Genomic DNA, 13,198 nt, shown 5'->3' on the forward strand with positions numbered 1-13,198 from the left:
TAAGGTTCCTAAACATTTTTATTCCACATTGATCAGACAGACAATTTTAGGAATGAGGCATAATGTTGCAAACAACCAAAAGACCAACATTAATTATAAAACCTAGAGAAAACTTACTGAAGCCAAGCATAAATACTTACGAGCTAAAGGTGTACCATGATTTCACTTCTAAAATCTCACTCTCTCCCTATAGTTTTTAAAACTGAATAGATTGTGATGAATGCATTATCAGACTTCCCTCCTGATCACAAGTCAACAAAATATATTCTCTAGAGTCACACAAGAGACTCTTGATCTTGTGCTATCTTCATTTTCATTTACACTTGAACTGATTTAAGACATGTGTTGAATATAAATCAGTGATTCAAACATAATAAAACACAATAAAATACTAGCTTCCATTGAAATCAAACATGAAACGGCAATATCTCAATTAACATAAAAAAGTAAATCAATTTTAAAATAGTTTACATTTGATCACATTAGGTTCCAAATGTCAGCGTATACAATTCTAGAGAACAGGTACAAAGAATAATAAAAACGTTTTATGCAAATGACAAACAAAGCAGTACCACAGAACTGCAAAACACAGACGTGCAACTGACATCCGTGTTTACCAAAATCAAACCAGTCATAAAATCATAAAGCAGTGTATGTACAACACTTTATCAACACTTCTTCAACATCGGTTAGTGATGGCCTAGCACATATGGTAAAGAAAAATTTATTATTATTTATTATTAATTTGTCGTCATTAAAAAAAAAAAAGAAACATTTTACTCTTTAATCAATATATACATTTTCACTTTTCAAAGCTTTGAGCATGTAATTTTTAAAATCACTTTTAGTAAATATAAATAGATTTAAAGAGACCAAAAAAATGTTCTCTTCACCCCAAATCATTTCATTTTGAAATCGCTCAAGCATTTAAATATTTAAGATCAGATAAACACATGGACGACATAATCAGTTTGTTTTTTCTCTAATGGATATAATCAGAACATTAACCTCCCTAAAGCTGATTTTCTTCCAATTACTTTAGCTAACACTGAACCTTAAAGAGGACTCTCTCTCGCTCCAGTTAATTTAAAATTAGCATCCTCGCTTTGCTTTCCAGTAGAATATCTAAACATCCTCAAAACAAGATAAATTCACATTCTAAGTGAACCTGTAAGATAGTCTCTTGAATCTGCATGTATTTTGTCTTGTAAAACAAGTGAGAAAATAAGGCAGTGCCACATGTAACCATAATTGAGTGACTCAACAGAGAAAGAGGAGTTTTCTTTTGCACAGGCCTCTCTTGATCTATAAACTGGCAGCAACAACACTTTTTGCCCTTATGTGTAATAAATAATAACAGCATAAACAATCTTTTCTCCAAGTAATATAATTAACTGTATGCTGTTTAACGGTCTCATAAATACCTTCATATAAAATCCAATATTATGCTACTCCCATAACTTACATACTCGCTCTATTGTATATTATTGTTCACTTGGAAATCTAGCGTTAGGATTTTTTGCTAGTAATTATCCCAGGAATTTTTGTATAGAGCACAAATTGAATCCTGGTAATTATTTAATTTTGGTTGAAATTATATAACTTTAGTGGTGATTATACAATAATTATATTTGCTTTTAATTATTGCAGATTATATTATTTTTAATAAATGTTTTTACTCTGTATGCATTTAGAGCTGAATGCTCTGACATCCTGCTTATAGGAGCTTTGTGGGAACTTTTTAGGCAATTGTTTCCTATTATTTGCATTAAATTTCTGCATTATTTTTGGCTTTTGCACCCATATTTATCCACTGTGTCTTTCTTTCTTTGTTCAGTTAGGCAAAGAGCTTCACAGCAACATGTAGCAAGGATTCAACTGATGGGCAACATCAAAAAAAAGGCACATCCAATCACAGTTGGAAAGATTTTTTTTTTCTGATTAAAGTCTAAATCCAGCAAGAACGTGGACCACAACTAGTCTAAAGCTTAAAAAAAAAAAAAAAAAACTCTAGTATAACAGAATAAAACTAATATAACATCCAAACATACAACCAAATGTTAACTACTTCCTAGGTCTTGACCCCTGCTCCTGGGTCCGACAGTGTAAACTGAGTGATCCTGAAGAGCTTGGTGCGCTGGTTCAGGTGTGTTTGATTAGGTCTGAAGCCCAGCTCTGCAGGACAGTGGGTCTCAAGGAGCAGGAACTACTTTCTTCACGACACTGATATTCAGCTTCATGCAGTCAGAGTCATTGTAAATCTGTGGAAAGCTGAATGGCATTTTTGTGATACACACGAGAAACACAGTCCCATAGACCAATTTTGTGTTTGCAAATAGTGTTGACTGTTAACAGTGTTTTTTTTTTATGGGCGGAGCCTACCTGGTGGCAGAAAATTTCAGTTTTAAAGTAGCAGTCTATAGAAGCCATATAATTAAAGAATAATAAAATAGGCAAATTTGAGTTTATGTTTTAAAATGATGGCTTTATTCTCATAATTCTGAGATTCTCACAATTCAGATGAGAAATATCAACCATGAGTTTGTATCCCCCACTTCTGGCTTTTTTTCCTCAGAATTGACAAACTCACTGTTGTTGAGTTAAATCGAGTCCGAACTAAGAGACATGGGCCTAGTTTCACAGACAGGGCTTAGACTAAGCCAGGGTTAGGCCATAGTTTAATTAGGACATTCAAGTAATTTTTATAAACGTGCCTTAGAGAAGAAGAACAAAAAAAAAAACATTGGTGTCAATCTTGAGACAAAAAGGCATTGATATATTTGAAGATCAATCAAGTTTCTTTCAGCTGAAACAGCTCAGACTTACATTTTAAGCCCTGTCTGTGAAACCAGGGGATAAACTTGCATTTGCGAGAAAAATAGTCAGCACTGTGAGAATAGTTAAGTGTTATGTAAAATGTTATAGGTTTACATAATATTTCATGCTTTAACTGTACGGCTAATGAGCTGAACTGCATGTGTGAATATTATGTAGATCTATGGTTTAAATCAAATTTACGCTTTAAAAGTAATCTAAGCCGTTTTCATCAACAGTCTGTCCATCCAAACGTCTGCGTTTAGTTTCATATGGCGTCTTTGTATTCTATAAAAATTATTTGCATTCCAATTCTGAGATCCAAAGGCACAACAATACATCTTTTTCGGTTGCACTTTATTTTACAGTATGTGCACTTTCATGCACCTACAGTGTACTTACAGTGTAAGTACCTAAGAAAGTACTGATAATATAAGGTAACTTCACAGGGTAGGATTAAGTTCAGGGGTAGGTTCAGGGTTAATACCTAGTTATCGTAATTACTAGAATAAATACATACTACGTACATGAGTAACAGTACTGTAAAATAAAGTGCTACCGTTTTTCTCTTATTCCGTGGATTTCACCCGGTCACCTCCACTCGTTACCAGTGTTTTCTGCCACCACAATGCGTAACTGTGACGTCTGCTCCGAACTGGTCAACCTGATTCAACCCGCATCTACAATGTCAATTTGAAATGCAATGTTCTTTTCATAAATAAAAAAAACACCATAATAGTTTCTCTGTCAATACATTTTGAAGTTCATTATTGGACCATAATTTCTTCAAAAACAGCATCCAGTGTTAAAAGCTGTGTTAAGGAAGAGAACAGCGCTTTATTGCTCTAGTGTCCCGTTCTCTGCAGCTCAATGGCACACTCAAGTTCAATTGTCCTTTTGTATGAAGCGAACGAGGGCAAATGCCACAGTTCTTAAGTCTTTATGTTTTTGATACTTTCGTGGTTGTGCTTTTCGAGGGCAGCCAGCTGAACTGATAGCGCTCTCGTGGGGTCATCACATCTAAATTCAGCAGCTTCTGCTCTTTCTCACTGTCCACCGTCTTATATCCCAGCAGAGTCATGGCTCCTTTGCAGACCTTCTGGATGCGCTGGACTTTCTCAAATGGTAAAGTGGTTCGCCAAGCCAGAGAGACGTCCTCGGCATTTCGTGAGGTGATCTTGAAGGCCTCCTTCCTCGTTCCCTTACCCTTCCCGTGTGTGATGCGGTAGATCCACTCCTGCAACTCTTCAGTCATCTCCAAACCCACAAACTCATACATGGCTTCAATCTCGGCCAGCGTGTTGCGCACTAGATCCTCATAACGCACCATCTTATAGCGCCCCCTCAGGAAATCGGGCGGCTTTAATGTGGCGGTTTCATAAATTCGCACGTGGCTGCGACAAATCTCCTGCAAGACCTGATAAGACTTATCCTTTTCTGGGACATTAGCCTGCTCCAGGACTATAGCGCTGTCTTTGACCAGGGCTTTGACCGACTGCTCACGGGAACGAAGCACCGCTCGAGGATCGCGAACCAGATGGATGATGCGCAGATCCAAACTTGGGTCGCGCAATAGCGGATACAGCGACTCCAACTCGAAGAAGCGCACCTCTTTTAGCACCACATGGCTGTAAGTCCGACACGCCGCCTCTGCGAGCTTCAAACCTTGCGTGTCACAGTGCAGCTTGCAGTCTTGCTCTTTGCTAATCTCGTCGCGCGCCCTGAGAAAACAAGCGGGCGGAGAGCAGAGCGCGCGGCTGTGGCTCCACATGAAGATGTTGGAGACGTTGCGCGGCTGGGGCATGTAAGCGTCCATCACTGACATGTCGCATTGAAAGATGCTGCGAATCATATCGCGCACCGCCATCCGCAAACTGCGCGCACCGGCCTGCTGGATAGATGTCCACACGTGCCAGCCGGGCTCCATCAGGTAAAAGACGTCCGGATGCTGGTTGAACACCTGGCCCAAGAACGAGGAGCCGGATCTCCATGAGGACAGGAGCAGCACATGCACCTTGCCCTCGGACGCAGCAGTGTTTGGAGACGGTGGACGGCTGTACCAACCGTACAGAAGCACCACTGCAGCCGCCTGGATTAACACGAGACTCAGCACGGTGGGCTTCGACACTCTCCACCGCAGCATACTGTCTGCTTTATTCACCTAGGAGAGCAAGCACAGTCATACTTTAATTGCTGGGTCATGTATGCCCTAAAGCTTTAAAACAGTGTTATTCTAGCTTTAAAGGATTAGTTTTAATTAGTGCTGTCAAACAATTAATCACATCCAAAGTAAAAGTTTGTTTACATTATAAAAATACACATTACACAAACATTATGTATATATAGTAGTAGTAGTATATTTTTATTTAATGTCATGTCAGCATCTTAGGCTATTTTCATGGCAAAAACAATAAATAAATAAAAATACAAGTATAACAAATACAATAAAAACCAGCAAACAAACAAGTTATATTACACAAGATTTTTACATGAACATATGATAACAATTCTAAAACTTTTTCTGTCTGAGAGTTCACTTCATAAAAGAGTTTTCTACATACGTTAAAAGCTGGACAGTCCAATAAAAATGTGTTTGACAGAAAGGGGAATCTTACAAAAAAAAAATCTTATATATATATATATATATATATATAGACACACACATTTATTTTGATATATAGTTATTTATTAATTTATATATTTATATATATAAAATTGACATGACATTCCCTAAATAGATGGGGAAAGAATGGAGGCTTCTTTTTTTGCTTTTGTTAATTGTATAATAAATAAAAGAAAGAAAGAATTTTTTTGCATGTTGCCAAATCACAAGCTGTTGTTTTTCCATCAATCTTGATGCATGAGCTTGTAACAGTCACCTCACAACTGACAGAACTTATCTGGCTCTAAATCATCAGCTTTTTCTATATCCAATACTCAGAGATGGGCATAAATACATGAAAATGTATTTTAAAAAAATATATATAAAATACTGTGTGGAAAAATGTATTTAAACACAAATACAGTATTTTTTTGGAGAACAATTACTCCGAGTCGCCCGTCACTCACAGAATTGCACAAAGGCGAGCAAGTGTAAAAAGTGTCAAGCGAGTGTCAAAAAAACCCACGACCACTTAGAGAAGAGTGCGCACAGTAAGCAGGTGTGTGGTGTTGAGGCAGGCGAACGAACGCACAAAAAAAAATGCCTGCCAATGCTTTAAACATTTTACAAGCTAGTTGACAAAAAAAAACAACAACAACCAATTAACTATCAAAACTGACTGGCTAATGCAATTTTTTTGCTTTCATGTTAACTGAAGGCAAATGATGCTCTATTTTAACTTTAATCAATAAGTACAGTTGACCATGACATCCTCACCTCGTCTTAATCTAGAAAAGTCGCTCACCCAATGCTGAGTGGAGATGTAGAGCTGCAGGTCACGTGATGAATGTTGGAGGGAGGGGGCGTGTCTGAACTAGCTGATGCACAAAATCAGCACCCTGACCAAGAGGTCTACTGGCACGAAGTATTTTATGTCTTTTGAAAATACAGAAATACTAATCTCATATGTATTTAAATACAAATTACATTTGACTTTTCCCAAAGGCTTTAAAATACAAAATAGTGTTTGTATTTCAAATACGTATTTTAAATACATGTATCTAAAATACTGCCCATCCCTGCCAATACTGATGACTGGACGATACTTTGGTGCATCGTCATTAAACACCAGTGAACAACTATTTATAAAAAAAAAAAAAAAAAAAAAAAAAAAAAAAAAAAAAAAAAAAAAAAAAGAGCCTGAATAACACGTGAAATTACTTTTAGTGCTTCTGGAAATACCTGAACAAAGTAAGAGGTGAAAAAAAGAACTCGCCAAGAGCCAAGCGGAAGTACAAAATTGCTTTGGGAAGTTATAACCAGCTTTATACATTTAAATAAAGCTAGATCAGTAACCCCCATTTGGTCAAATCTAAGGGATAAAAACAGCATACTAAAGCAATGCTGAGTCACTTTTTTTGGCACACACCTCAGTGGAAAGACTGACCATCAGACATTCAGTTCTCTCTCTCTCTCTCGAGCTCCATGTGACGATACTTATTTAGAAGTCTTTCCTGTTAGAAACGAGCTGTCCCACTAACTCTAAGCAGCAGATGGCAGTCAAACTTCCATTAAAACTGGGAAAACCTTGAAGAAATCCAATAATAAAACAGGGAAACAGAGGCTTGCTCCTCGACACTCAGAAAACTCTTCCCAACTGAGCTAGAGATGATATTTGTTTCAGAATTTCACACAGATCGCGTTATCCACATCAAATCAACAGGCCTATGACCAGACACTACACGCACAGATATTAAATGAAATGCAAATGGAAATGGAAAGGCAATGCAGACTGTACCAACAGAAAACTTCCCTTTGAAAACAACACAAATGTGCACAATGTCAATGCTACTGAGCACTCTCAAAACATGCTGCTTTTAAACATTTTTAAAGAGACAGTTCACCTAAAACTCACATGCCAAGCTTATAATACCTAATTTCTAACGTGAAGCACAATAGTGAAACGTTTAGCAGAATTTATAATAGCGGTCCATGCGACTTGTAGGCAACTTTCTAAGTTGTCAAAGGCAATATAATAGCTCTGTTTGAGGTAGAAACCCTAAATTATCGACTGAAACCGTTTTCGCTCTCATCTGTCATATTAAATTTTGGTTGTTTATCACATAAAGCTTTTGTATAGTTACAAAAAAAAAAAAAGTTGAATATATTGCACGAGACAGAAAATAAACAATTTAGCGTGTTTCACACCAAAAAAAAAAAAACCATCATACCAGTTTGAAGCATCATCACGAGGGATTTGGCAATGACAGGATTTTCTCAGTGAACTGTCACTTTAAGAGCGTTGTACACCTGACTCCGAGAAACAGGTGGGAAGTGTGGTGATAAATGAGTAATTTGATCAGAATTCGTTTGTGTGCTACTTTAAGCTGACCCATCTGGTACCTAAAACATCTGATAAAAAAAAATGTTGAAAAGTGACTTTTCTTTCAAAGGCCGCGACACACATTTTAAACCTAGTGAGCGGACTAGATAGACCGCATTGCTAGACACCATCACAGGACTCCAGAAACGCTCGGAGCGCACGGTGATGCCCAAAAATGCTGAACGCACTGATTCCCCAAAACGCTTAGAGAGGAAACGCCGAGACATTCGCTTTGACACAGTTTTGAGGCTTTAGACAATCCAACCATTCATTTTTTCAGCTACCAAATGTTTCTACAATACGATTATTCAGATGATATTCTTGTTAGGTCCAAATCGCCCGAGAACACAAACGTGTTATATTAGACTTCCACTGAGATAGAGGAAGCTCGGCTGCTCCGTGTTAACAACCATCCTTTTTAGGGACTTCTAGAAAAAGTCACACACACACTCCCGTCACAAACAAATCATTTTAAGAGTGACCCCATAAATACATATATTAATGTGATACTGTATGCTGCATGTTTTTAAAGCGTGCCTTACCTCCTGCTCAGCAATGCGTTCGCATTCAGGGATGAAGGGTTTCTGCTGTAAAACTGGGGGTAGAAAAAGCGGAGACGTGGCCTTTAAGAGTGATTGGCGGTCGGTGGGCGGGGTTATCAGTGAGCAGCCTTCTGCAAGACGATACCTGAATAACCCTACAATGACATGACGCTTTGTCTCCTATTCCTTTGTTTTAGGAATAATACCAAGCATATTTAAAATGGGTATAGGTGTAATGCAACTAACTTCTGTACACTAGAAAAGACACATCCAGCTAACCTAACTTTATCTGATGTTTCCTTAAAATGGATATACCCCAATTAAATCTATGTAAGATACAGATGTAAATTCACTTCAGAAAGAGCTCCATGAGGCATTATGCTTTAGCAAAAAGGATGAATGAAACAGGAAAACAGTGCATCTGCATCCTGTCCATTGTGCCAAACTTCCTGTGCTTGATCTCACTGATGGACGTGGAGGAGAATACAACAGCTAGCACAGAGAAAATTAGACATACAACATTTGTGAAGATAGATCTGTGGAGCCAACTGAAATGAAGACAAGAGAAACATAAGCAAACATGTGATGTTTAAGTCAACATTATCTGCTTTCTTTCGCTTAACCACTGACAGTAATCTTCCAGAGGATGTTTATCACATTATTTATTGTCAAACGGCAACGTTAAATATCCAAACTCAAAGCATGTACCAAAACACCATACTAACATTGTGAAATATAAGTGATGCACAGCACTGATTAGACATCAAGCATAATAATGCAACTTTGTTAATGAGAGTTATGCATTTAACTGTTACTCATGCTCCCAGAGGAAGAAATGCATAAAAGAAATGTCACCTCAAGGACTTTTCACGGTTTTTGTGGATTTGAAAACATCAGCATGAAGTCTTTAACGTCATTTAATCCAATCTGAGTTTATCACACACTTTGTTTTGAGGTTTTGGGTTGAAATATTTCTTTTATCAGTCTTTAAACACAGCAAGGAATATTTTGTGACATATGCGCCAGAACTCGAAGTACTGTAAAACCAGAAAAACCAGCGACTCCACAAGCATCCTGCTGGGAATTCCTTATGAATGCACTTGAAGTGAACAAAGACGACTATGTATTTAGTAGCAAACACTAGTCCTCAACAACAAATGAAGGTCCTGAAAATTTGACAAAAAAAATATTCATAAAAATCTCAGGAGCTGTGCTGTTTAAACGGCGGTACTGTGGTGGTTGGTAAAACCTGGTTTTGAAAGACGAATGTTTGAATGTGCTGGAAAACCCAAAGAAAGATGAGCAGGACGCTGACATACTGAATCCAGGCATACTTGATCGTTTCCCAGAAGCCCGGCCAATAGGTAGAAAAACCAGTCAAGGAAATTAAACTCGAGTTGGTCAGGAAGTGACATCTGCAACTCAAAGTCTCTTTCTTCTGTGAAATGGATACAATTTCCTGTCATGTGTTTTTATGCAAAATAATGCCATGCGAAAGAAACGTTTTTCCTCTTTTTTGTTATCATGATTTTACTGTAGATGGTTGATGTTAGTAACCAAGCGTGAAGCATAAAAAATGTGCACTATATACCCTCAAATAGAGAATCTTTTACAAACAAGGGGTTGTTGAGCCAAAAATTTAATTTCTGTCATAATTTAATCATCCTCATGTTCAGATCACTTTAAGACATCATTCTAATATGCTTATTTATTACCAGTGTTGGAAACAGTTGTGCAGTTTTGTTTTGTTTTTTTGAACCTGTGATACTTTTTTCAGAATTCTTTATTAATAAATAAAGGTAAAAAGAACAGCATTTATTTGAAATCCAAATCTTCTGTAAAAATATACTGTACACTACTGTTCAAAAGTTACTTTGGGTCACTAATTTTTTCTCTTTCTTTTTTGATAGAAATTAATACTTTTATTTAGCAACTATATGTAAAACAAAAATTATATTTTAAGATTTCTATTTTGAATAAACTACAAAGAGTCCTGAAAAATCTCAGGCTACAAAAATATTAGGCAGCACAACTGTTTCCAAACTGAGTATCAAATATTAGAATGATTTCTGAAGGATCATGTGACACTGAAGACTGGAGTAATGATGCAGAAAATTCAGCTTTGCATCACAGAAAATAAATTATACTTTAAAGTTTATTAAAATAGAAAACCTTTATTTTAAATTCTAATAATATTTAACAATATTGTTGTTTTTTCTGTATTTTTGATCAAATAAATGCAGCCCTGATATAAGAGACTATTAAAAAACATTCAGAAATCTTACTGATCTCAAACTTCTGAACTTTTTTGGACCCCATTGTTCTTCAGTTAGCTTATTTGTGTTCCACAGAAGAAAGCTATCTTTGTGTATTTAACACATATATCTAAAACACAAGTAATTGTAAAGGATATGTAATAGTCTCCACCGGATAGTTGATCTGGGCGCTGATCTGGAACGGAGAATTCGCAGCTCTGCCCACCGTCCACACGGGAATGACGCCCGAGAGGTGAGCAGTCACTGACATTTGAAATTGACAGAGATTTGACAGATAAGGTTTTAGTATTCGATAACAAAGAAACAGAAAATACAGCAGTAGGTGATGAACACAGAAATAAGCTCAGAGCATTCTAGAGGAAAATACAGCCTATAGTGACTGCAAAATATCTGCTTTTTGAAAGCAATGAAGCGAAAACAAGGACGACGAGAGAGGCTCTGGAGATATTCATAACAATAATGGAATGTTTCTTATCTTACAGTTTCTCTGCTGGTAGAGTCTAATGATGTTGGCCAGGTCATATGTACTCGCAAATGGACTGGACGCATCGATCAGTGATACCTAGCAATGGAATAAAAAAAAAAAGCATATTTATTAAAAATAAATATGTGATTTCTGCAAAACACAATTTGAACTTGAATCAAAATACGTTCCAAATAATTCCATCGCTTTTTATTCACAATCTTCCTGTTGACATGCTTTTGACAACATTGCAGCTTCGCAAGTCAAACTGGTTTCCAGCTAAATTTCCAGCAGTGAGTGAATCATCACATTAATCTGTATGTAGGTCATACGCCGGGGGTTTTTGGGTTAAACTCACGTTGTAGATACTATGCAGACCTCGGTGAGGAAGAGGGGTTCGCTGGTTTAGCTTCAGGTCTCCACAGACGAACAGCTGAGATCCCGGGACGGGTGAGGAATGCTGCACAAAGGCAAGCGTCTGCATCACAACCGTAGACATTCGCTAGACAGATAGAGACAAACAGAGAGACAGATAAGTCATATGAGTAGAGATATAGATATAGAGCGATGGAGAAAGATATTAACGATGAACAATTTAGAGTGATGCATTTGATTTGTGGTGTGTAAAGTGCAGTGAATACACACAAACAGCTGGTATGAGAAGGTCAGGAGGAGCTGAATGCCGAACATCTGCTCTTCTGGCTTGAGTGGGATGTTGATTTGGAGCGTGAGAAGGTCAGATTTCCCATCCTGGTCTCTGTCCTCCTCCTGAACCTGAATAATGAACAAGCCATGCTTTAATATGTGACCCTGGAGCACTAAAGCAGTCATAAGTAGCACAGGTATATTTGTAGCAATAGCCAACAATACATTGTAAGGGTCAAAATGATCCAATGATCCATTTTTCTTTAATGCCAAAAATCATTAGGATATTAAGTAAAGATCATGTTCCATGAAGATATGTTGTACATTTCCTACTGTAAATAGATCAAAACTTTTTTTATTATTATTATTAGTAATATGCATTGCTAAGGACTTCATTTGGACAATTTTAAAAGCAATTTTTTTCAGTATTTTGATTTTTTTGCACCCTCAGATTCCAGATTTCCAAATAGTTGTATCTCAGATATTGTCCTATCATAACAAATCATACATCAATGGAAAGATTATTTATTCAGCTTTATTATTCAGATCATTGATCAAAAAAATGACTTTTATGACTGGTTTTGTGGTCCTGGGTCACATATGCTTCCAGAGTTTGCTACTGCAATAGTGCAAAAATGAATGACAAAAGGTTTCGTTCTCACAGACACAGATGGGACGCGTAAACGATCTCCCATCAGTCGATTAAAGTTGGGAAACGTGCTCCATGCTACATAGCTCCCTGCTGTGTCTGTCGCTCCGATCACGATCATGTCGTACTGGAACTGAATGACTGCTTGCTCTTCATATGTGCTCCTCTTCAGCCAGAAGCCTGCTCGGAAGGCAGAGGCGCTTCATGTCATAACAGGATCTGTGGACTTCGGAAATGATTTGCTTGGAATAAAACGCAGCTTACCTTGACTTCTGTAAGCCACCAGAAGCGGCGAAATATACGTGAGGCATAAAACCACACAGACGAACAGCGTTGCTCTCGTGCAAACGCGTGTTCTGTATCTTATTAAAGCGGGGTGGCTGTAAACGTCAAAAAAAGCCATTGTTGTTAATAATATTGCAGTAAATATTAACTCCCGACCAACACCATTAAGTGTGTGTATATCCGGCGTGTACTGTCAAATACATTCACCAGCAACGGTCAATAAAAAGCTATTTCGTCTAAATAATATAACACTTTGGGGGCAAAAACCTAATAACGTTAAATCTTCTGAATTAGTTATGTTAGCAAACGAACAACACGCGCACTGATTGTTCCTGTGGCGCGGCGTCATCTGTTCACCATAGCAACAGCGCGAAACTCGGCCTTGTGCGAAGTATGCGCATTATTAGATATGAATTAATCTAAATCACGTTTACAAACAAAACTTATGCGTTTAATCACTCGGTTTCGGCTATCGAATAAATGCAGCTGCCGCAAAATACACGAACTCGTGTGAGATAACAACCCCGGAATCGAGCGGA

At 37.5% G+C, this 13,198-nt stretch overlaps 2 protein-coding genes across 3 annotated transcripts; both read right to left on the reverse strand.

Annotated features, from left to right (window-relative positions):
• On the reverse strand, nucleotides 1-8,628 carry LOC109051150 (carbohydrate sulfotransferase 6-like). Of its 2 annotated transcripts, none has more exons than XM_019068704.2 (2): nucleotides 8,342-8,628; nucleotides 1-4,975 (listed from the first exon to the last, which is right to left on the reverse strand). In XM_019068704.2, the coding sequence occupies exon 2, from the start codon at nucleotides 4,955-4,957 to the stop codon at nucleotides 3,755-3,757; it is 1,203 nt and encodes a 400-aa protein (XP_018924249.2). In that variant the 5' UTR covers nucleotides 4,958-4,975; nucleotides 8,342-8,628; the 3' UTR covers nucleotides 1-3,754. The 2 variants fall into 2 exon arrangements, with proteins under 2 accessions (XP_018924249.2, XP_042609460.1); XM_042753526.1 differs by lacking the exon at nucleotides 8,342-8,628 and adding an exon at nucleotides 7,648-7,828.
• Nucleotides 8,629-8,986: 358 nt separating this feature from the next.
• On the reverse strand, nucleotides 8,987-13,194 carry LOC109051151 (transmembrane protein 231). The gene is made up of 7 exons (XM_019068706.2): nucleotides 12,639-13,194; nucleotides 12,388-12,554; nucleotides 11,726-11,854; nucleotides 11,439-11,582; nucleotides 11,098-11,179; nucleotides 10,755-10,860; nucleotides 8,987-9,705 (listed from the first exon to the last, which is right to left on the reverse strand). The coding sequence occupies exons 1-7, from the start codon at nucleotides 12,775-12,777 to the stop codon at nucleotides 9,543-9,545; spliced, it is 930 nt and encodes a 309-aa protein (XP_018924251.2). The 5' UTR covers nucleotides 12,778-13,194; the 3' UTR covers nucleotides 8,987-9,542.
• Nucleotides 13,195-13,198: the final 4 nt, after the last annotated feature.

Source organism: Cyprinus carpio, chromosome B25 (assembly GCF_018340385.1).
Source record: "Cyprinus carpio isolate SPL01 chromosome B25, ASM1834038v1, whole genome shotgun sequence".
Lineage (NCBI taxonomy): Eukaryota > Metazoa > Chordata > Actinopteri > Cypriniformes > Cyprinidae > Cyprinus > Cyprinus carpio.

Coding starts and splice junctions, on each gene's coding strand:
- LOC109051150 (XM_019068704.2), bottom strand. CDS start 4,957: ATGCTGCGGTGGAGAGTGTCGAAGCCCACCGTGCTGAGTCTCGTGTTA.
- LOC109051151 (XM_019068706.2), bottom strand. CDS start 12,777: ATGGCTTTTTTTGACGTTTACAGCCACCCCGCTTTAATAAGATACAGA. Junction 11,180..11,438: donor GTCTGCATAGTATCTACAAC/GTGAGTTTAACC, acceptor TTCCATTGCTAG/GTATCACTGATCGATGCGTC. Junction 10,861..11,097: donor ACTCTACCAGCAGAGAAACT/GTAAGATAAGAA, acceptor TTCAAATGTCAG/TGACTGCTCACCTCTCGGGC.